This window comes from Ischnura elegans, chromosome 3 (genome assembly GCF_921293095.1).
Source record: "Ischnura elegans chromosome 3, ioIscEleg1.1, whole genome shotgun sequence".
Classification (NCBI taxonomy): domain Eukaryota; kingdom Metazoa; phylum Arthropoda; class Insecta; order Odonata; family Coenagrionidae; genus Ischnura; species Ischnura elegans.
In genome coordinates, this window is record NC_060248.1 from 5,945,083 (window position 1) to 5,969,871 (window position 24,789).

General features: G+C 41.0%; 1 protein-coding gene across 1 annotated transcript in view; it reads left to right on the top strand.

Annotated features, from left to right (window-relative positions):
* Window positions 1-318: 318 nt before the first annotated feature.
* LOC124156658 (dystrobrevin beta) overlaps window positions 319-24,789 on the top strand; it is a 102,075-nt gene continuing 77,604 nt past the window's right edge. Inside the window, exons 1-6 of the mRNA XM_046531318.1 lie at window positions 319-431; window positions 3,598-3,811; window positions 4,259-4,344; window positions 14,606-14,757; window positions 20,408-20,516; window positions 21,474-21,640. Coding sequence (XP_046387274.1) covers window positions 332-431; window positions 3,598-3,811; window positions 4,259-4,344; window positions 14,606-14,757; window positions 20,408-20,516; window positions 21,474-21,640 — 828 coding nt within the window. The 5' untranslated portion in view covers window positions 319-331. The remainder of the gene's footprint in view (window positions 432-3,597; window positions 3,812-4,258; window positions 4,345-14,605; window positions 14,758-20,407; window positions 20,517-21,473; window positions 21,641-24,789) is intronic.

The following is a 24,789-nucleotide window of genomic DNA, read 5'->3' on the forward strand; positions in this document are numbered from 1 at the left end:
GAGGTGATGTGGCCTTCTAATACCTTATAGTGTTGTATGTTATGCTGTTTTTATTAATCCCCTTCAAATATGCAATAATTTGCTTGAGTAATCATCCAAAACTCATACCAAACTTTCTCTTAAACATTTAAAGGAGAAATATTTCCTGAAATGTCAAATGAGAATGATATCGGGAGAAGGTGGCATTCTACATTTAAAGTGAATTTTGAGTTGGGCTTTTGGTGCGGCTGGATGAGTGAGTGTGTCTCTCAATCGCTTTTGCAGGAGGCGGGGGAGGATGCAGGAGGTGGAAGGGGGAGGGGGAATGGGGGGGGGTGGTGGACCTCGACAGATGCTGCTGCAGGACATGAGGAACCAGAATTTCGACACTATACGCTTCGCTTCATATCGCACGGCCTGCAAACTTCGATTTGTGCAGAAGAAAACCAACCGTAAGTGTTCCAATACTTTCTTCTCTGCACCGAATGCTTCAACATGCTGCTTATGGTTGCAAAATTAGTGGTGATGATAGTGCTTATGAAGAGTGGTGGAAAAAATTAATGCTCAACTCATAGGCATCCTAATGTGCCTAGCTAAGAAACTCCATGATGATGTAAATCTTAATAATTTTGTCATCCTAATGCTCCCATGCCACCAGGATTTTACAAACTATATACCCCTTGTACCTAGGAAATTCAATAATTTGCATCGAAGTGGAGATATAGTGGAACAGCATATCAAATGATAAAGAAAGAAATCGTACTAGCAACGTAAATGTTTATTAAAGATCTGCTACATGTGTTTCAAGGACCTTTTCATCTCAAATCGGGCAGGTAGTGCAGAATCATGTCAGGTGACCATCACCGATTTCAATTAAATTTATATATATGAAAGCAGTATCCTTATTATGAATAATGATCACTTTATCTCAGCTCAGAACTGAACTGTTATAAAGTTACCATCCTTTGAACATTGCCGAGTAAGGCCTCAGAGTAAAAAATGAAAAATCACATAACTGTTGATTACTAAGGAACCATGGCCCATAAGGCAGTGGATATTGTTTCATTTTGAAGAAAATGCATTTATGCACATGCTGATATAACTTTCAAGTCATTTGAAGCAATAATAAACAAAAAGGACTTGTTCAAACAGTAAAAATTAGTCATTATTTAACAATAGGGTAGTTTCCTTCATCAAAGAAAATTAAAGGCATTAATTGCGATTCGTTACCCACAGTTAGTGTTTTCATCAAATACAATTTATTTGGTTTTAGAAATCCCAGTTCAGATGAATAGCAATGGTCAATTTTAACTGCATTTGAAAAAGGCAAGATTGGCGCCCATGCGATGCCACTCCACGTGACGTCACAGGGACCTAGTTTCTATATGAGCAGATAGGAGTTGTACATCGTCTGAGATTACCAATGCATGCATGAGGCACAGAGCTCAGAGAAACATCTCTTAATAATCACGAATTAAAATTGCCTAAGGTTGGAAAGTTTCCTTCGTTTCATTAGGTATAAATAATCCTCATTTAAGCCAAGTGCTACCTGCTAGCAGCCTGCATCATATCGGCGCTCATAGCCTAGCACCAAGGTCACCTCACAATGCGGCAGCGGAAACCAGACTGACGGGCTTTTCCCAGCATTCATACTTAGCCGCCGCGTTTTCGCACACTTGAAAATTTTCACTTTTCATTTAATCGCAAAAAATAGATATCGTCATTCAAAAATCTAAAAGCGTGAAATGCTTACTCCAGGAGTAATAATATTACGGTTTAGGCAATAAAAAATAATAGGAAACCACCCTATTTATTACTAAAAATGGCCACCTTTTCATTTCTTTAAAATTTCTCATTGGGTGGTGTAAATGTTCTGCTATCGATTAAAAAAATAAAAAAGGTAGTACAGTGGAACCTCGATGTATCATCTTTCAGGGGGATGGATGAAGAAAACAATGAATGCAGGAAAACGATCAATGCAGGAATGCTAGGCTGAGTTGCCTATGTCCCAGGAAACACTGATTTTTGGGGAGTAATTGTGGTATTCATCAAGGGATTATAGCAAAATTAAGCTGATTACAGGAATATTATTATCGAAACACTTAGGTCATATTGTTGATTCAACTTTTGTCTCTTTCAAATATCCTAAAGGAACACGCCACCTTGCTAAAAAATGTTTGCACTCCACATGGATTTCTGTCTGATTTAAAAATTCTTATCAAATGCCATTTCAAGTACACATATTTACGAGAAACATGTGCATATTATGCGTAAAATAACCACTTTTCGCTGACGTGAGATTGGTTGTGAGATGGATCAAAAAGGCCACAAATAGTTAATTATTTGAAATGTTCCTTTCTTACAATTAAATTTTTAATATGATTGAGGCAATGTGTCAAGCATTAACAATGCTGCGGTGATCGTCAGCGGCACACCCACCTGACCCTCGGCTTCATCCCACTTCTTGTTTTCACCAGGTATCTCGATCTACCCCCACCCCTGACGTCATGTGATAGTGGACAACCCGAGGCGTTCTGCAATATTCTCGCACTTTTAGCCCAGATTCTTTTCTTCAACTTCAATTATTTTCAGTCCATCTTTTAAAGTTCTCACTTGTTTCTTCGCAAGGGCCGTGGTCCGAAGACAAATAAAAATAAAACTACTAGAAATGAAACCGGACTCTATTGAACCCACACAGAAAACATTCGCTAGTTTTAAGTCTCACTCACCCTGGAAAGTACGGAACCACTCGTTCTAGGTGAAGTTGGGCACTAATGCTATCGCGTACGCTGTAAGCAGAGGTTACTTCAGAGGGTGAAGCATGACCATATGACTGCGCAATGAAATGTTTTGTCCTATAGAGAAGGCAACTTACCCACTCATTTATAACGTTAAGTAGCGTAGCTCTAGATGAGCAGATGAATTCAGATTGCTAGTAGGGAGATACAAAATATCCTGAGAAGACATCGCTTCGTTAGCAACTCAGAATTTAATGTTGGGTTTTAAACATGTTTTCATTCTGCAACAAATATGATTGAATTTCTCTGGTAAAATGGGTTTGTACTGTTAAAATTCCCAGTTGTATGAGAACATACAAGAAGGAAATTTTGGAAGACATACATCTTCAAGAAGTTCCTGAGCCGGACATATTAGGATGCCTATGAGCTTTACATTAATTGTTTTTATTACTGTACCTAGTATTGTTTTCTTTCTCCTAAAATGCCCACAATAATTGTCAGAGAAAACTCAAGGTCCCTTGAGCATCAGGCTTCTCTGTTAATACTGAATAATTTATGGTAAAAAAAAATAATTTATGAATCCTAAAATCAAAATAAAGGGTATAAACTTGATATCCCACGTACATCTCAGTTATCTTGCAGTCAGTGATAACCAATAGATTCATAACTATGTATCTGTTTGGTATAAAACCACGTTGAACAATTTGTCAAATGGGCCGTGTATATCCATAGTGTGTAGTTTTTCTTTTAATGCTCCTAAATTTGTAAGAGCGTCTTCTTCCTTGTGTAGTACTTTATACTTTATGAACCTTGAAAGTTGTTTATACCCCCATGAGTTTGTCTTAGTCATGTGTATTGTATGCAATGTTTGTTTTTCCAGTTCATGCTGTGGACATATGGAATGTAATTGAAGCATTTCGAGAAAATGGCTTGAATGCGCTTGAGAGTGGCTCCGAGTTGGGTGTTGCGAGGCTGGAGGCGCTGCTCTCGTCATTATTCCATGCGCTGAACAAGCGCCTGCCGCCTGCGCAGCAGATCCGCCTCGATGCTGCCGTCTCTCTCTTGCTTGACTGGCTTCTCACAGCGTACCGAGTGTAAGTCATAGCCATGCTCACTATTCTTATGCCATTCTTGGATTTCATTTTATCTGCTTAGTAGACTTCATTGGTGGACAAAAATGAGTCAAGTACACTTGTTAGGCATATAAAATTAAATTCAGTCACTCGTTCAGAAGTTTTATGCAGTATGCAGAAGTCAACAAGTATCTATGAAATTTGCCTCATTGTTTGCTTGATTGGAGTGTGTATACATTCCCTAGGATAATCCCCCTAGTAATGTACGTCCTCCTCTCCAATTGAATCCCTCTGAAAACTTCTATTCTGGCTAAACACTCATGCCTATGATCCTGATCCCCTCTGCAATGGTTTTTCCTTGATGATCGACTGAGATGCTTGAACAGAATTTGATTGTTTTTCATGACATTGCCCTACCCTGACAGTGTGGGTCTTTGATGCTCTCTCTCTTGCTCTTTGTGCCCTCAGGGAAGGCGTCGGCAGAATACGAGTGTTCTCCGTCAAAGTCGCCCTTGCCACCATGTGTGCCGGGAAGCTCATGGACAAATTACGATGTGAGTGCTTTGTTCTTACCTGCAATTGCTAAAGTGTGTAATTAATGTGTTTTACCCTTACGTTGTGATGTGGATTACCCGTTTTTGTTGGACATTGGTATGTGTTCATTCCTCTCTTAATGTGCATACATTCAAGGGTGGTTCTTGGAGTTAGTCTAGGGAGGAGTCCCTTCTCATGTCAAGAACCCCTTGTCAAACATCCCAGGAAGTGAGGCCCTTGTTTGATGGGTGGTGTTTGTTTTTCTTTGCTGCAGGGGTGTATTTCATCAAGTCAGGACTTGAAAAAGTTGGACTTGGTCTCTTGGGTGGAAAGATTTTTTTATCTTGGTCTGTACGGGGACATTACCATTAGTGGCGCAGTTCTGATATGCCCAGTATCAACTGTACTTCCTGGTAGTGGCTAATGTGGCTGAGGCATTTAAAATTCAAACAGTGGTGTCAGCCATATTTTGCACAAGATCCTTTCAACCTCATAAAATTGGCATGTATACCGTATATCTCCGAATATAGTCCCCCCTTTTTTTCCAAAAATGGCCGCGGAAAAGTAAGGGGGGGGGACTATAATCGAGTGTAATCCAATTCAGCATACTAAAGGTGACCATAAAGTTATAAATAACGGCATAATGGCTAATGTTCTCGTAGTCTTTCTATTTGAGTATATTTATGAGGATTATAATCGGAGATATTAGTAAATACTGCCATGTTTTACCGGAAATTAAGACAATTTTTACCACAAATGTTGTAAAGATACGATTATTCCGATTCAAATAGCATATCGAATATGCGTTTTCACGGAATCCATCGGGTAGCCGCTAATTTTTCATGGAAAAGTATTGTTAGAATAATTCAATCGACACTGATCACTTAATGACGCAAAACAGTAAATAATTAAAATGAAAACTAAACACACACTATCATTACATTAATCGAACACTAGAATTGAATCAATAGTATATGTACCCGTCGCTCATTTAATAACTACACGATTTAAATAATTGCGAAAAATAAACAGATAAACCCCGCACGGGGGGAAGAGAGTAATCTCTTCCTTTGGGGAGCCGCGCCCCCACGGACCCGAGCCCACCGGGGAGACAACCTCGTCAAAAAACCCTTCGCACGCTAGGATAGCGTCCAGACAGCATGTGACTCTGCTGTGCTGAGTAGCCGATACATCTGGCGTCCAGATTCACCCACGTGTTTGCCGTGCGTGGAGACCCGTACAAGGGGGAGAAGGGGATCCTGGTGGGTGAGTTCTCCGGCTCCCAGCTGGGCGTCGGAAACCCGGTATGGGCCGGAGTTCAATACCCCACTTCGGCCCTGGATTCCCCGAAAAACGGGCGGCCGAGAAGAGCCCAGCTCGGTCAATCGGCTCCTGGCGGCTGGGGAGCTTGGCGGCTCCTTCCGAGCGTACGCCAGGACGGGTTAGTGCTGGAGATATGGGGGTCTCCGTAGGGCGGCCGAAGGTGCGTGGGTTCGGAGGGCCCCCGCGCTGGAGGTTCTAACCCAAAAGAGACCCCCTATCAAAGGTTCCTATATCCCTTGGGTAGCCCTGGCGACCACACCGGATCTCGGTGTGGCGTCCCGAATGTGTGGCTCCGTGGTGGGTGGGGAGCCCAGGGGATGAATTATGTTCTTACTTTCATGGAGACGATTACTCTTCCTCCACCAAAAAGATCCCGCCCGGACACGGGCGGAGGAGAAAAGTCTTTTGAAAGCTCGAAGCATTTTTTGTCTATGAAATGCGCCAAAGAAGGTGACACTCTGAAAAAGGTGTCTCCCTTTTTCATAAAAAAAGCTATGCAATCGATAATTACTGGAGAGCCAAATTCGGTGAAAAAACTAAGAGATGGTACCCTACTAATAGAGACTGCGAACAACATCCAAGCTGAAAAATTGCTTAAAACTGAAAAATTACACGACATCCCAGTTAAAGTCGAGATCCACCGCACTCTAAATACCTCTAAGGGAGTAATAAGTCACTACGACCTTCTTTACGTGGAACCAGAAGAGATCAAGAGAGAGATGGCCCCCCAGGGCGTCATCGACTGCCGCAGACTGACTACGAAGCGAAACGGTGAAGTGATAAATACCACGTCAGTAATTCTCACGTTCGCTCTAGACAAACTGCCCGTTAAAGTCTTCTTAGGATACGAATCTGTAACTGTGCGACCATTCTTCCCTCAACCGATGCGCTGCTTCCAATGCCAAAAATTCGGCCACATCGCACCGCGATGTGAGGGCAAGGCCACCTGCCCGCGCTGCGGCAAGGACAAGCACGATGGGGACAAATGTGCGGAAGCGGCCTGCTGCGTGAATTGCGAGGGTACCCACGCGGCTTACTCTCGCGATTGCCCGAAAATGAAAGAGGAACGGAAGATTATGGAAATAAAAACTATGGAAAAAATATCTTACCTGGAGGCAAGGAAAAAGTTCAAAGCCCTTAGTGCCCCCTCTTTCTCGCGTTCCTTTGCCGCAATCGCCTCTGCTCCAGTTAAGAAGTGCACCATTTCTACACAGACGGAACCTGAAAAGCAGATAGATTTATTAAAAAAAACAAATGCGAGTAACAATAGCAATACTAAAAAAAACACCCCTAACTCCTCCGTAGTGTCTCCCAAAAATACAACAAAGAAAACCACCAGAAAACCTGACCAGCGAGAGAAAACTCCCTCTCCTGGTCCCTCCGGCAAAGGTATGGAACCGATGCAGGAGGACATAGACGAAGATCTCTGTATTTCGGACACAGAGATCGAAAAAGTCAGGAATAAGGGAAGGAAAAGTCGCTTAAAGCGATGATTCCACAGACTTCCGGGCTAATGCTGCTCCAAGTTTCAATATTGACATCCTTTTTTTTTCTGTTTTTATTTATCTTTTACCCTTTTTAAACCCTTTTTATGAATTTTATATTACAATGGAATTGTAATGGATTTTATCGGCATAAGGAGGAGCTGGCTGTTTTAATAAATGATTTTAACCCTTTCTGTATATGTTTGCAGGAAACGCGTTTTAAAGATACAGACAAGGGATATTTAAAACATTTTAACACTTTTAGACTGGACGATACTAGTGGCCAACGAGCCCATGGTGGAGTTTCGGTTTTTGTCCGGGAGGCTCTTTACACCTCCCGAATAAATCTTAACACACCGTTCCAAGCGGTAGCGGTGACGGTGCACGCTCCCGAGGCGATAACGGTGTGCAACGTTTACCTGCAGGAGGGTGCACCCGTCACCCGTTTTAATCTAGAATCCCTTGTTCACCAGCTACCTCAGCCTTTTATTTTACTCGGAGATTTTAATGCTCACGATCGTCTATGGGGAAGCACCCCGGAACAGTGCAACCGCAGGGGACGTATTTTATCAAGTTTTATTAGTGATTTTAACCTTTTTTTACTCAATAACGGCGAGAAAACCCGTTTTAACTCTTATAGCGGCGATTCTTCCTCCATTGACTTGAGTATTTTATCGACTAGTTTGGTCAATAAACTCAAACTCTCTGTGCATAAGGATCTTAGTGGGAGCGATCACTTTCCCCTTTTAATCAAAAGGGAGCAAAATATAAACCCCGATTTTATTAGACCAGGCTGTTGGATTGTCCGGAAAGCTGATTGGCATCTTTTTAACTCAAATTTTAACTACGTGTGGGATAAAAACAACGACTGTGTAACAAACGTAAATCTTTTGACATCCAGCATCATTCAAGCCGCCGAAATTAGCATACCACGATCTCGAAGCATCCTTCCAAGAAATGCGGTGCCATGGTGGAATGAAACCTGCGCAGAAGCCATTAAAAAACGTAAGAAAGCTCTCCGAATTTTCAACAGGTATCCTACAGCAAATAATCTCTCCGCTTTTCGGCGACTAAGAGCGAAAGCGCGTCAGGTAATAAAGGACGCAAAGAGGATTTCTTGGATGAATTTTGTCTCCGGTGTCAACCACAGGACTCCACTTGCACAGGTATGGCGTAAGGTGAGGAGCATATCGGGTAGCAGCCAGCATCTAGGTATATCCTTCCTAGAAGTCGAAGGAAAGGTTATCACTTCTCCAGCTGCGATAGGGAACGTATTCGCCCAATTACTCGCCAAAGTGAGCAGCGACGAATGCTATGACCCTTCTTTTGCGATCCTCAAGAAAAGGCTCGAGAACGTCCCTATATCCTTTATGGAGCCTAAAACAACGGCAGACTACAATATGCCATTTACCATTTGGGAGCTGAAATCTGCCATTCATGACTCCCACGACACGTCCCCAGGACCCGACGAGATCCACAATGCCTTCCTCCGAAATCTATCGGAATCGGCGTTGCTGGAAATCCTTGAAACTTTTAATCAGCTCTGGGCCAATGGGGATTTTCCTCCGTCCTGGCGGGAGTCCGTCATTGTCCCCATCCCAAAACATGGAAAAGACCGAGCTGACCCGAATTCTTACCGGCCGATTTCTCTCACCAGCTGCCTGTGCAAGTTAATGGAGCGAATGGTAAATCGACGTCTCATTTGGTGGCTGGAGCGTCGAAAACTCCTCTCTAGGATACAATGCGGATTCAGACGGAACCGTTCCACAATGGACCACTTGGTCAGAATTGAAAATTTCATCCAAGAAGCCTTCCTTCTCCGCCAACACGTAGTCGGTGTATTTTTCGACTTAGAGAAGGCTTACGACCGGGTCTGGCGACGTAAGATTCTACGCGTATTACGCGAGTGGGGTTTTAGAGGCTGTTTGCCCATTTTTATACAAAATTTTTTAACCAACCGTGTTTTTAAAGTAAGGACGGGACAGTTGTTGTCAAATTTTTACCCTCTTGACAACGGAGTTCCCCAAGGCTCGGTTCTGAGCGTGACGTTGTTCGCTATTGCGATCAACGACATAGCTCACTGCATCAAGGAGCCAGTGTTAGGGTCACTGTTTGTGGATGATCTCGCGATTTTCTGCAGATCATCTAGGGTCGTGAATGCATCGCGTATGGCGCAACTCACCATCAATAAACTTCACAAATGGACCCAAAATAACGGCTTCCTTTTCTCTTTGGAGAAAACAAAGTGCGTTCACTTTTCTCGCACTCGGGGCGTCCATGTAAATCCCACGTTACACCTAGGTGGTAGAAACCTCCCATTTGTGGAATCAGTCCGTTTTCTGGGGATGACCCTCGACCACAAACTCAACTGGAAGGAGCACATTAATTCTGTCAAGGTAAACTGTTTGAAGTCTTTAAACATTTTAAAGTTTTTAAGCCACGCATCTTGGGGAGCAGACCGCACCACCTTAATTTTACTTTACCGCACACTGGTGCGGTCGAAATTAGACTACGGCTCATTCGTGTATGCGTCCGCACGCGAGACGTATTTGAAAGCACTTAATTCAGTGCACAACGCAGGTCTGCGACTATGCACTGGGGCGTTTAGGACCAGCCCGATTCCCAGTATATATACTGACGCAGGCGAGCCTCCTCTATGCTACCGAAGGACCTGGCTTCTTTGTAGCTACGTTTCCAAAATTTTAGCAATGACGAGTCACCCATGTTATAGTTTACTTTTTAAACCCCGTTTTATTAATGTTTTTAACCGAAGGACTAAAGCAACCAGACCAGTAAGCGTTCGTTTTAACGATTTTATTCGCGGATGCGAATTCACGCTACCTGAAGTGTATCCTGTTTCATTCTCGGAACACCCCCCTTGGATTACTCCCACTCCGGTGGTGAATATTCTTTCACGATCTCGACCGAAGTCTTCCACAACTCCCTCGGAGTACCAGCGTTTGTTTGCCATGTTCCGATGGAATCACCCCAACCTTACCCCCGTTTACACTGACGGTTCGAAAGATAACTCTGCTTGTGCATGTGCAGTGGTCTCCCCTATCCACGGGAACATCAGAGCAAAGCTTCACCCGATGTGCAGTGTGTACACGGCGGAGCTTTATGCCATAAGGACAGCTCTAGAAGCCCTAGATGACCACGGCGGCTCCTTTGTGATATGCACTGACTCCAGGAGCTCGCTACAAGCCATCTCTGGCTTCTCACCCGTGCACCCGATCGTGCAAGAAATACACTCTCTCCTGCTGACCCTTTCGAGAAAGGGTTTGAATATCCATTTTCTGTGGGTACCGGGACATGAGGGGATAGCCGGGAATGAGATAGCAGACGCTATGGCCAAGGAAGCTCTGAATAACGAAGTTCTAGTCTCAACGCTGGTTCCCCACGAGGACTTACGAGCATCTCTAAGAAACGTGGTATTTGGAAAATGGAGGGAGTCATGGAGGATTCTAAATAATAACAAGCTCCGTGGCATCAAGGACACGGTAGCAGCGTGGCCCTCCTCAGCTCGTAGTAATCGGAGAGAGGAAGTAGTACTTACACGATTGAGGATAGGGCACAGCCCCCTGACCCATGCGTATCTCTTTACTGAAGAGAAGGAACCTCCCCAATGTGGGGATCGTAAATGTCCATTAAGTATTAGACACATCATGCTAGATTGTGTTAAGTACCGCGAAGCGCGAAGGCGAAATAATCTAGGGGGAGACCTAAAAACCCTTTTAGGAGACCACCCTACCAACTTAATCTGTACATTTCGGTTTCTCAGAGAAATAAACATTTTTAATAAAGTCTAATTATGTACACTTTCAACGAAGACATCAGATGCATTAGATTACTTTATACATAACAATTGTAATTAAATAGCTCAGTAGTGGTGCAAAATGACCTTGCCGTCGACGCACCCTAAATCCAAACACTACTACTACTATAAACAGATAAAGTGAACCTTTCGTGACGATTTAGCATTTCATTGCGTCCGTAGCTACTATACGTCCGTGCGGATCGTGTTTACAACCACTGCGCCACTGCCTTACCGCATTCACAGAACAAGAATGCGCAATAGGTGATGCATTTGTTTCTGAAAAGGCGCAATAATCGACGACTTTAAACCAGAAGCGCCGGCATTACTGCATTTGATCGAAATACAGCGACTCAGCATCGAAAGTGTAATCAATTTATTGAGGAATATCTTCAATTCGTCAGGGTAAATAGGATCGATAAATTACGTCGCATAACGTTTCGCAATTATTTCCGCGATATTTCCTTTATTAAAAATAATTTTACGTTCAACAGTGAGGTGATGGATCAAGTAGAAAGATGAGGATCAATCCTGCCGCAGATTAGAGGCCTTCAAAGACGGAGTTTCGATGCCAATTTAAAAATAGCCGTTGCAGAATACGCCGTAAATCATAGTATTTACAGCGCTAGCAAAGCGCTAATACATTGCGGAAGTCATTTCGGGGGTCTCGATGCGGCAGATTCAAAGAATTAGAGGAAAATATCGTCGAATTTGTGTGCAAATGCAGAGCAGAAGCTCTTTGTGTAACTTATGCAATGATTCTCGACGAGGCATTGAAAATTGATATAATTTTTTTTCCGTTTTAATGTTTGTTGGAAAAAGTTTATTTCTTAATTTTATTACTTTGATATTTTTAAGTCCTGTAGTTTAATTGTTTTGCTTAGCAGGCATTTGATAGCAATATTTTTATAATATTTATAATTTATTTAACACAATTTTATTTAGATTTCCTAAATTCTTCAGGTCACTTGGATTTGTGATGACTTGATGGGTGTGTTACACTGGATCTAAGGAAGTTTCAGGGCCAAATGCAATACTGTTTATGGGCTTTAAGTTAAAGCTTATATATTGACATTGTCTGTAGTCATTTGGAAATCAAAAATATTAATAATTTGTGAAGGTTTAAAAAATACAATAGCCTTGGATACTTAAAAAAATTTCTCATTTCTTCATTACATCTGGTTAAGGAACTATAAATTACTGATACATGCAATGGATCACAACATGTGTCAGGTATAGTTATTTTGTTGTGATGGAAAATATGTGAGCAGATTTGTTCTTAATCTTCACAGAAAATAATAGTTTTTATCGAATCTAGAATCTTAACTTGCTAACCACAGAAAAATTGCCTTCCTTTACATTTTAAATTTTTTCCCATAACTGAGGTCTCAAAATTGGGGGGGGGGACTATATTCGGGGGGGGACTATATTCGGAGATATACGGTATTTATTTGAATGTGATTCATCTATGAAGTTAGAGAATGTGCCTTAATCCGATTATTGTAGGCATGTTTTCCTTAAACAGAGGTATGCTCAAGGGCAGTTTCATGCCAAGAGCTAATGGCACAAGAGATTCACTTGAGAGTGAATCTGTGAATGGAAAATAAGTGCAGTGCTGGGTCTGTTTGTTGGAGGATTCTTGCGTAGGAGGTCCAACCATTCCTATGTGTATGTCGTGGTTGGAGTAAACATAAAGGCATCAGATGAAGTCACTCATCTGGGAGTTACGACAACTCCAAACCTTTAGTGGGAAACACTTGAATGTGCAGCAAGTATGTAGGATGTAGCACAAAATTTCAATCCATAAAAACTATAAATTGGGTACTATAATCCATTCAAACTATAAAATGCAAAGGAAAGCTGCACAATTTGCCAAAATCTTGTACCAGTGAACAGAGAGTACTAAACAGCTTAATAAAATTAAGGCTGGGATATCTAGAAACTTGGAGGCTTGGTGCTAGGTTTTGATTGGTTGAGCATTTGAGAATAGATATCTTTCAGAGAGACATGTGGAACATTATCTTAGAATCTCAATATATCTCCAGTTCTGACAAAAATAATGAAATAAGAGAGATGTTTTGCGGAATCTACATCTACATCTACATCTACATAATACCCCGCAAGCCGCCTAAAAGGCGTGTGGCAGGGGGTGTTAGGACACCAGCCGTTTACAAAAAAGCCGTTTAAAAAAAAAAAAAAAAAGAAGAAGTGCTCTAACGAGGTTGGGACAAGCGTTTATTAAAGTCCTTTATTGTTCGGGGGAAAAACGAATTCTTATATCTATCCGTTCGGCTAAAAATCTCTCTTAATTTATCGCTTCTGTCGGACCTGGAAATATAGTGTGGCTCTAAGATTATGTTCTCTGTGTCGCTCTTAAATATATCCATTCTCAATTGCTCAAGCAATCTAAGCCTAGCGCGCAGCCTCCGAGTCTCCAACGGCTCCCAGCCTAATTCGCTTAACATCTGGGTAACACTGTCTGTACGCCCGTAGCGGTTTTTGACGAAACGCGCAGCCTTCCTTTGTATCTTATTCAGCTCGCGGATTAAGTCTTTCTGCACTGGATCCCATACACTCGCTGCATATTCAAGGTGCGGTCGGACGAGAGCGAAATAGCACCTTTCTTTTACTTTCTCATCCGAAAATCTTCCCACAATACGCTTGACGAATCCTAATTTCTTCAGGGCTATGCCGCAAATATTCTTTATATGAGTTCCCCACGTGAGGTTCGAGGTTATCGTAACTACCAGGAATGGATAGGTATTAGAATTAATTTTCTCCCGAGCAATAAAGGACTTCGGGCCGTATTCTAAGTCGAACCTACATAAGTGGTGGGGGGTAATTCCGGCGTCAAGTTCTCTGAAATGACGTAGATGATGGCGCAGCACCAATTTTCCACGCTGGTTGCGTAATGTGAACTAACTATGAAACTGAGAAAAGACACGATAATTTTCAGACGTATTGTTAGGGCAACGGCTCAAGGTAAATAAACAATAGGTGTCGTCCGCCAGGTTGTGTCGGTACTTTAATTATTGCTACAAACACACTCATATCAAGCCAAAAGTAGAACCTTATTGTCTTTAAATTACTTCAAAAGTGGTCTGTACAAGATAGTAATAAGTACAGAGCAAATATGATCATTGATGTGGGAACTTACGGTGCATCATCAAGGTTCATCATTCGCTTTCACTTTCTGTAGTTTAAGTTTATTATGTGGCAAATAGTGGCATGAAAATACGTTTTCTATAGTTATATAGGTAAACGAAGTATTGGTTTCCCAAAAGTATACCAAGTGCCGTACATGAAAAATATTATAGACGATGTTTGGGCGCCATGTTTTTGTAGGGTGTAGGGCTGGTTCGGCTATCCTACGTCAAGTAGGGCCCGTTTAGTTCAAAAAACGACCATATGTAGGGCTTGATTTGGCATATGTAGGGCGAGATCGGTTTATGTGGGGGCTGATGACGTATCCAGGGTCGGCTAAGAATACGGGCCTTAAAGAAATGCTGGGTGGGACTAATCATTCCAATGTGCACCTTAGTTTCTTTTTTGCCTCTGGCTGGTATCCTCATTGAGATAGCTCTCTCCAGTCATGTCAAATGTAACCTCTCTCAGGACTTGTCAATGCCTCTACCTCTGATTCGTGCCTTCTCTTTCCAGACATCTTCTCACAGATATCTGATGGGAATGGAAACCTGGCGCACTCTCGCTTTGATGAGTACTTGCAGGAGGTGCTTGCCCTGCCGGCTGCACTCTACGAATCTCCCACTTTCTCCTACAATGACGGCTTAGCTTCCAGTATTTTTGGTGTGGTGAGTTACTGTTTTTTTCTCAACCTCCTCTCATATCATGTGTAGATGCATCTGCACATGACATCTGGTGATCGAGATTGCCTGCTAGTAACTGGCATTGAAGCTGAATCAAGTGCTGTGTGTTGTGCGTGCCCCTCTCGCAAGAAGTAAATTGAAAAAGGTGGTGAGGAGTGAAAATAATAACCAAAATGCGATTCGGATTTAATCGAATTCAAATTAGGATTGAAGACAGAACGTAACATCGCCTAGAAATTACATAAATGTACTTATTTTTAGATGCTGGGGAATCTTGGGTTGGGTCTCCCTGTCGGAACTTGCTCTGAATTGCTCTCGCCTCAAACAGGTGAACAGCAGAGGGGAAGCTCCTGTGACATTGAGAAAAGTTTGTCGGTTGCAAAAATGAGCCTGCGACTTTTTCTGTCCCAGCCTAAAAAGATTAACTCTTGTAATAATTCTTGAACTCATACCTATGAGGCAGATGACCAAAGTTAATACCAATTTATTTTGCAAGAATACCTTTTGAGTTTTAAATAGTTCCCTGGCTAACGCTGAGTGTGTCTGTCTTTAATACCATTTCCACATCTGTGTATTTCTTCCATTGGCGGCAAGAAACAAGCCCCACAGCCAACTCGTGGCTAACTCTATGGACAACATTGGCGGAATCGGTTACATAAATCCCCTGCCGAAAAAATGATAATTTAAGTTATATTGATAACTCAGTGGTCTGAGAAACTTTCCAGATAACTGGGAGGTCCATTGTTAAATTCCTGGTCAAGCTAAAATTCTTTCCATGTGTTTATGGCCATCATTTCATCTCTGCACCACCGCTGTTTTCAACGACTAAAGCATGTTTTTCTCACTTTTTTGTTGATATATTGGAAAGATTGTATATTTCCTTACAGTGACCTTCATGATTGAGTATTTGAAATCAGCAATTGAACCCTGATTAAAGGTTTATCACAGGGAACAAAATTTCAAACATTAAATGAGAACTTGTCATTTTTTTGAGGCTTTAGAGGCGGCAATGACTCGAAAAGATTTCTATGAATAAAAAATACAATTTTAAGTCATTAAGAGTTCCATAAGTATAGTATAAGGCAAAAAATTTCCATTAATTTAACCTTTATAGGATAGCTTTAAATCCTAAATGTATCACTGCATGGCATTTAAATGGCCTAGGTTTAAAATATAAACAACTCTCCTGTTAACTCTTGAGCGATGAAACTTGTTATAAGCCAATTTTAAAGTGTGTCTCAGCAGTCCCTAATAAAGGGACGTTTGCAAGGCCATACATTAGGTGGTCCCTGTTGGGACCGCAGGGACGATAAAAGTTGATGAGCTATTCCCAAAGAGAGTGAGTCAGGTATCACTTTTTGCAAAACCTCTAAATAGTGAGGGAAATATGTCGTATGATGAACAATTTTGGATAATATTTTAAGAGTGTTATATTATTGATCAACTGCAAAATATTCCCACACCGAATGTTACTGTGGATGGTTACCAACCAACATTAATAATTCCAATTTAGTGCATTTCTTTTTGGTCTTTATACAGTTTTTTACAATTTTATTCTGTGAAATTTAGGTGTATGTGGCTCTGCACTCGAATAATCATCATCTCTGCATCATTAAAAAGCGAGTGAAATAAATTTAACAGTAGAAGATTGTTCATCCAGGATTATAAACTACTCAGCATCTCTGTCGTGGTAGGTTTTCTTGAATTTTGCCATCTTGATGTTTTCTGTCATGCCAATACGGCCCAAATGAGCAATTCAAAAGCATCTTGTACTCACATTTTGGTTTCCAATGTCATCCTAAAAAAGAGAATGTTATTTCCAGTAGGTACATAAATATATCGATTGTGATTCAACATACATGATGGTGACAGCAACATGATCTGTTGTCTTATTGCCTGGGCATACGCCACCTCTGCGGCACGAATGGAGTCACACTAAAGTTACTTATGCTGTGTGCAGATAAAAATTGACTCGCATTGTTTTTCAGCGGGTTTGAATGTTTGGACCTTGAGTAACTGTTATCATAAATTTGTTAAGTGAAAGGTGAAATCTTCGTCAAAACTGAAGTTTTTGTGAAAATTTGTCTATGCATTTGGAGTTTGGGAATTTTGTCGGTGTTATGCTGCCAGAATCAACCAAGGAATTCTGCCAAGTTTTTATGTTTTTCCTTTCTTTCCTATTTACTGTGAATATGTAGTGATTTTTTTCAATTTTGTCTAAAGAATTTATAGTCATGGATGCTGATTCAGTTGTCAAAACTTGAACTGTCATTCTCATTTGATATAAATTGGCACGAGATATATATCCTTTGATCAACCCCAATTCTAGTAGTCATCTGCATGTCGTTATATGGAATCTTCGATATCTATGATGATGTAGAGAAAGAATACTGTTACTCACTACCGAAGATTTGTCGGTGGGAAAATAGTGGACTGTGTAAATATTGGGCTCACAATGGACTGGCAATGAAGAGAAGAGTTGGAAGGGGTGTTTAAGCCATCAATGAAATCCCAAAATATAAATGTAATAGCTGCCATCTGAGAATGACTCATATCGTCAGTTGTTATGTAATTATTGAAGTCAAATTCAAGATGTGAAAGATGAGGTAGTCACTGGTGATTTAGGAATGACTAAGCACCATAAGATTGAAAATAATTCAAAAAGTGTGTGGTGTTGCCACCAGAGATTGGTGCAAAAAATCTTGTGAAGACTAATCACGCAGCTTGTGAGTGGAAGGTCCTGGCACTACATTTGCAGGAAAATACCGATGAAGCACTATCTGGTAGATTCAATGAACAAACCAAAGTTTAATCCAAGGAAGACTGAAAAAAAATAATCGCTTTGTAGCCGGACTGAAAATTTTTGTTTCTGTATCAACATTTTATGATGAATTTTTGTGGAGTAAGGTGACATTTTTTATTTTTTTTAACTTCCTCAACGTATTTCCTCACGTCTTTATTGGTATTAAATTATTTTGTTGGATGCTATTTCTGCAACAAAGTATAATATTATTCACACTATCAGAAATAATCTCTTCAACTTTTCAATTTCATGAATGTTTAATAGCACAATTAAATTAACACGCATTGCATAATGGATCTTTTGGAACTGCTCAGTACTATATGTTAATTGGGGGGGCTTTCTGGGTTACAAACCCCGTTTGGGCCTTTTAAAAGGGTTTTGAAAGGACTCTGAAAGGGGTTTAACGTAGCGTAACTCAGATGATTAGGAACGTCATACCTCAGAGGCAGTCACAGTAAAGAAATACACACCCATTTCTTAAGTAAAGTCCATTTAATTGATACCAGTAAAATACATGTCATAAGTTTGGGTTACTCGTCGAAGTGCAAGGCACAGTGTAAAAGGCGTAATGCTGGGCGATTGGACTTAAGAGGGGATATTAAGGAGAAGTCTTGGACAAAGCGTGGCAAAGACAGTGTCTTCAGCGAGGCATCGATATAGCATCGAACGTCAGCGATGATATGCAGCAGAGTCATGGCGAGAGAGGAGAGAGAGAGAGTGACTCATGAAGAAGTCAAGTACTGTATAAGCGCGTGTAAGAGGCGCACCTTTTTTCCCAGACATTGCAGCCGAAAATGGGGGTGCGCCTCTTACACAAACTTCTTATCTCCCCCCCTCCCCTTCACCGGTCGCAAGTCCAAGGGGAACTGAGTGGCCTTGGTTATCAGCGTGAGTCAGTCATCTGAAACCTTGGGTCAAAATTAAACGGCAGGCAGGGGAGTTTATCCCTTAGTGACGTATTTTTAAAATGCTCCTGTTTGCTTTTCTTACTTGTAAGCATCGCGCCGTCACGTCGGTACCCCAGAGGTGAACATTGAAAAGATCGCGCGGGGTGATTCGCTCCGGAGCACGCGCTAAATTTGCTGCCACTAGTGGGCATCCCGCGGCATTTATACTGCATAGTGTAATGCTTATCAAACGTATAGAAACGTATCGTTTTGAAGGACATACCTGGTTAATAGTCAACATCTGTCTTGCCGAGCAATTTCCATTACGCTTCTTGTCTTCATCGACGACAATAGCAGCAGTGACGTAAATCCTTCTCCATTTTTGTATCTTCCCGCATTTGCTTTTCGGCTTCGCGGTCCAATGAATGCTACCAGACGCTACAGACCGAGAATTTCTTTTCGGACCGGTCAGGAGCGAAATCAAAATGGCGCAAATGAGCGAGGGCGGGCAAACTGGGATTATGAAATCGAAGAGATGGTTTTAATTGCGAATTGAGGCGGGCGGGCGTCGCCTGGGCATCATCATCGCTGAAACATCGTCGCAGTAACAGGAACCAAAATTATTGTGAACATTGTTTTCTTGGACATTGTCGTGGAAATGTCTCTGATGCTAAAATTTGCCAAAACCGTAATCGCAATTAACAATACACACCGTTTTACACTTTGAATAGACTGACCGTATTACCGCCCACGAAACAAACAACCTGTAACGCCTGCCAGTTCGCCTTTTTTCTCGTGCGAAATTTAAAATTCGTGACGTTATCGCGAGGTGAAGGGGCGATAAACGAATCACGGTCGAAAATTTTTGTGACGTTATCGCGAATTGACGTTAAACGGGGTGACGTAGAACGAGGACTCACTGTAGTACTGAAAGAGGAAATATCGATTACTGTCGAAATTCCAGGCATACGTCTGCAACACCGCACGATAGGATAAAAAAAATTCCGCAAAATTTTTTTCTTTATAGCTTCGATCCTCAAAATAGGGGTGCGCCTCTTACACACGCTTATACGGTATTTATATCATAGTAGTGTGGGCCTAGATGTTTCTAGAAGGTTTGGCAGTCATTAGGCAGGTGGAAAGGGGAAATTAGGGGGAAAAGGGGAAACGTATTAAAAATAAAAATACTCTTATTTTACAATACTTTTATGAAGACAATGGAGAGGGATCACCAGTGGATGATTTTGGAAGCAAGCATCCGAGCTGAGGCCAGGTTCTTCAGGGAAATTAGAGCTGAAGGTGGAGACAAGGGTGTTATTCCCAATCTTTGAGCACTCTCTTACCAGTTTCACAGGCGAAGAACCAGCAGTGCTGAGAACAGGGTACTGGAGCCGACCCATCTCAAGTTGATCAATTAAGAAAAGTGGAATATGTTTCGTCGCTCTAATTTAGTTTAATAGATGTGATTACCCTTGCTGCGTATAATTTGTGCTGCGCAAATTCTGAAAGCAGGTTCACACATTGGAAAATTTACCCCAATGGAGAAGGTCAGCAAACTCAACGATGTCTCTGCAGAAATGAAATGAGGGCTTTAGTTCTCCCAAAATGTTTGAGCATGAGCCTGCAGATGTAAAGCAAAGTATGATGATACGGTATTCCATGTGGCAACCTAAGGACACAACAGATGAAATCCATTATCCTTAATGTGTACTGTGCTTGTGCTAGTGTGAAACCGTCAACTGTTAACACCAAAGTTCAGCTTGTCTGAATTTTGAAGTAATGGGCTGAAATTGAACATTCGTGAAAGTTTTGCTGATGTATCACTCTTTGTCCTACTCTGACCCAATTGCAAATGTATACTCTGTATAGCTTTTCAACCTTGAATGAAGCTTGTATGGTGATTTTATAATGTGGATACCCTGTTGTAATGTGCATTCTCTTTCAGTCAGGGCGAATCACGGTGAATGACTTCATGGACACGATGATGTCTGACCCTGGCCCCCACTGCCTCGTCTGGCTTCCGCTGCTGCATCGGATGGCAAGCTCAGAGACAGGTGAGCCCGTCCACCCACCCTCTCCAATCAACGCTCCATTCCATGTTTGACTCCTGGGAATGGGTGGTGGGCTTCTCTCCTGCTTCCTTTCCTTACCAATTGTCCAGCTAAGAACCAGAATGGAATATAACAAAGTTAAATGAAAATAGATTGCTACTTAAATTATTTTCGCTGTATTAATTGAATCGAATGGCATTTTACCATGATTGGTTCAACAAGGCTCTCTCTGCTCTTAGCAACTCCTTGGAGGACGTGGCTGGGCACTCAGGTCAACGGCTGTTACAGAGCATTTTTTATTTACTCTAGACTCTCACTATTACATCTCTCCTGGGATATAAAATTCAGAAGCTTGTGTTCACAAACTTTGCTTGAAATTTTTTTGGAGAGACATCCGATTGAACATCTCATTTTTTAATTAAATAGTCGTGAAATACTCGGGTGATTTTACACTATTTCAATGTAATAGTGACAATAATTTTTCTTAGTCCAAATGGTCATTATCAGCAAATTTTTTCCAAGGGATATTTTATCTGTTGCACATACAATAGACTCTTGTTTATACAAACAATGTTATTACGAAGTTCTTGTTTCTACTAAGCAAATTGTTGGTCCTGATGAAAATGCTAATTGAATCTATAGTAAAGAAATTTTCATAATTACGAAATTACGAACCTAAGTCCCAGTCCCGGCAGTTATAAAATGAACTTCATTACGAAGAGATAATGAAGCTTTATTGGCCCATTGCACGTGGGAGATTTTCACCCTCTCAGTTTGAAAGAGCAGAGTAATTATTGATTTTAATCTGTGCATATGAAAATTTTGAATTACAGGGATAAAATTTTGTTAAAGTATCTATTTTGAAATGAAATTGCATATTGTATTGAGAGTACAATTCCCTTGAGTAATGATTTGCATCCGAATGAAGTGTATTGTTGTTTTTGCTAATGATGAATACAGTGGTGCACCCGGTGCAGTGTGATGCATGCGGCAAAGAGGGCTTCTCGGGCTTCCGATACCGTTGCCAAAAGTGCCACAACTACCAGCTGTGTCAGGAGTGCTTCTGGAGGGGGCGCACCTCGGGCACCCACACCAACGAGCACGACGTCAAAGAGCATGCCACACACGTGAGTTGATAATGTCTCTGAATTCGGTGTTGTCATCCTCATCGTCTGTATTATTTATTGAGTGATAATTACTCATAAGTGTAAATGTCATTCTCTCGGCTGTTATTGTCTGTATTTTACTTTAATGTGACATCAATGACAGATAAGTATTCACCATTAGTAGATCATTCTCTGGGTTAGCAGGTGGGAGCGAAATACAGTTTGATCACAGTAATGCGATACATATCCAACCCTGACATGGGCGGACTACCAAAATACCGGATTTCTGGAAATTAATTGAACACAAATGAAATTAACCAATATGTTTGTTACAGTATGAATTTTGGAATGAAAGGTGGACTTTCGGGAAGACTGTATCTGAAAAATTATATGTTTGGTGCACACATGCCTCTCTCCATTTATGTATTAAAATAATTTTTTTTTCTTTTTCTGTTATTGTGGGGTCACACAAGCAAAACTTCACGTAAACTATGTGATAATAAAACTCATACCCATGTGGAAACTTGATAACGAAATAATTTGGGAGATTGCCAGCTTGGTGTGCTGTATGGACAGACGTGTTGAATAACTGCTAGGCCAAATTGCAAAGATAGTTAGTTCTGTCATCAGATCTCTGAATTGACTTTAGGGAGAAGATGGCGGAAGGGGGGAGTAGGTATAGACTACACCCTGACTACTCTCTTCAATCTCCGTCCAATATGCGATTCAACTGCTGACGGAAGCTTTGCTCCTCACCACAATATCTCATGTGTCTCTCCATCCCTCTCTCATCCCTCAACATTAGCAGTCCAATCGGCTTTCTAGAGGATGTTGTGTTCATTTGAGATTCTCGAGAGAGTAATGTACTTGATATGCACTCAGGGTAAATTAAAAACATTGATTAATAAGTAGATTTGTAGAATTAATACTGTGGAAGCTCATTTCAACCAGTGTTCTCAACTCCCTGTGTAGGGTGCTCATTGTATCCAAATGTAATGAATGAAGCCTCTCAATTCTCACGTTCTCTTTTACTCGCCACTTTTCCGCAGTATCATATCGATGCTACAGTAGAACTTGTTCAGTACATTTCTGAAGGGGCCGCAAAACATGAGCGTACTAACCAGGAAAATGTGCTAACCAGGCAAGTAGATAATAGCAATTGGGGTAGTTGCACTCTGTGGAAAAGTCATTATAAATACAATTACTTTTGGAAATTCTCGTAGGTTCGTCTTCCAGAACTCTTTCCACATTGAAAATCAAGAAAATGAGCACTGCATTGCAAAAATCATACCATGTGAATGAAAATCAATGTCCAACCATCTAACTTATCTTTGACACTAATTGTAAGTGGACCCTGGGCAATGTGTACAAAAATCTATAATAACTTACCCATGATTATTAAGAATGAAAGGAGACTGCCTCAATTTAAAAAAGCCGTATTCTCACTTCTAATTGATCAATGTTTCTGTAGCATAGACGAATATCTGTGTTTTACAACAAATTGAGTAAATATCGATGATTGGGTTTGTACTTTTAATTTTGACATGCCTTATATACATGCCCTGTTCTTATCAGTGTATTGTGTCTGCTGGCCAATAAAATTATTATTATTATTACATATTGGCTTACAGTGTTATTTACAAACAGATAGCATACTCCTTTTGAAAAATGATTTCCTATTTTTTGACAAGCCAGCTTTTAATCAAACCTTTCAGTTAAAGACTAGAAAGAAAAAACTAACAGGGAAAAAGGAACTCTGCAACATGTAACCAATTTTGGGAATTCTAAAATGTGATAAAAGCTCCTTAACGACACATTAATATCTACAGTAAAACTTTGATTTTACGCAGTCGGAGGGGCCGAAATATGGGCACTGTGTAAAATCAAGAGTTGGTATTGAGGAGGAGTATAGTTTTCAGGATAACACTTGCTCATTATTTTTAGAAGGCTTGGTCGTACCTTTTTGTACATATAGTTCTAAATTTAGCCAGAACCGGAACCAGAAAAAGTCTCATATGTGAGGTTTTATGGTAAATGAGCATGAAATCCTTTTCAATCGCATCAGATATATGTTTCCCGGATTCAATTACTCACATGGAGGCAAGAAAATGAAACCTAATAACCTTATTTGCTCACAAGCAACAACAGAGATGACGTGTTACCTTGAGAGGAACAACATTGCATTCCTGAACAATGTTTTTCCATGGTTGAACAAAATGGTTGAATTGCCAGGATTTCTGGCACTAAGATTACTTCTGTTACCTAGGAGAAATTTCGGAATGGTGATACTAAATGCTCGCAGAGCGGCAATTTTCGAAAATATTCTCATTGAAAGCAGTTTTCAGGATATCCGTTTAACCACCTGCAGACAAAATAAGATTGGAGATTGAAGAAATGAGATATCTGGGGATAGTCATCCAAATTTACCCCATTAACTGGGAGCAAAATTTTGCTAATACACCACAAAGGCTTTACACCCTGTGGGCCTGGGTTCAAGTCCTGGCTGTAGCAGAAACTTATCAGAGATGGCCCTATCCCTACTTGAGTGTAATAAGGAGGGCACTTCCAGTGCACCACTCTGTCCATCAGATGGGACGTTAAGTCCTGCACCCTTATTCCAGAACTCGGGTGGACGCGAGCTACTTAAAGCACGAAGGGTTTACAGCTAACGGCAGTCACTTTGCCATCGTATTCTGGTGACCAGGCGGTTAAGTGAAAGTCCGTGAATCCGTTTCTCTAATGACCTAGCCATAGACGTCACTGATGTTGGTGGCGTAGATCGTTGCGACCAATAGGAATCTAAGAAGAAAACAAGCGAAGAGTGAAATACGCAAGATCCAGAAAAAATAAGCGCTAAAAAGGCGCTAATGCTACTGTTGTTATAGTTATCATACTTTTATTTTGAAAACTATTACTTGTGCGTACTAACTTTATCTTAAATTAAAATATCGATTTAAATATTCTGAAATGTGAGACGTGCATGTGTCCATCTTTAATATATGTTATTATTATGACTAATGATAACTAGACCATGGAATATATTTACCTAAGGAGAAATAACTTATATTATGTGATGGAAGGTAAAATTTTCAATTACTTTTACAGATACGGAAGAAATAGGTGACAAATTATTTAGTTTATCTGGCATGTATTGGCGACTTCTTTGTTTA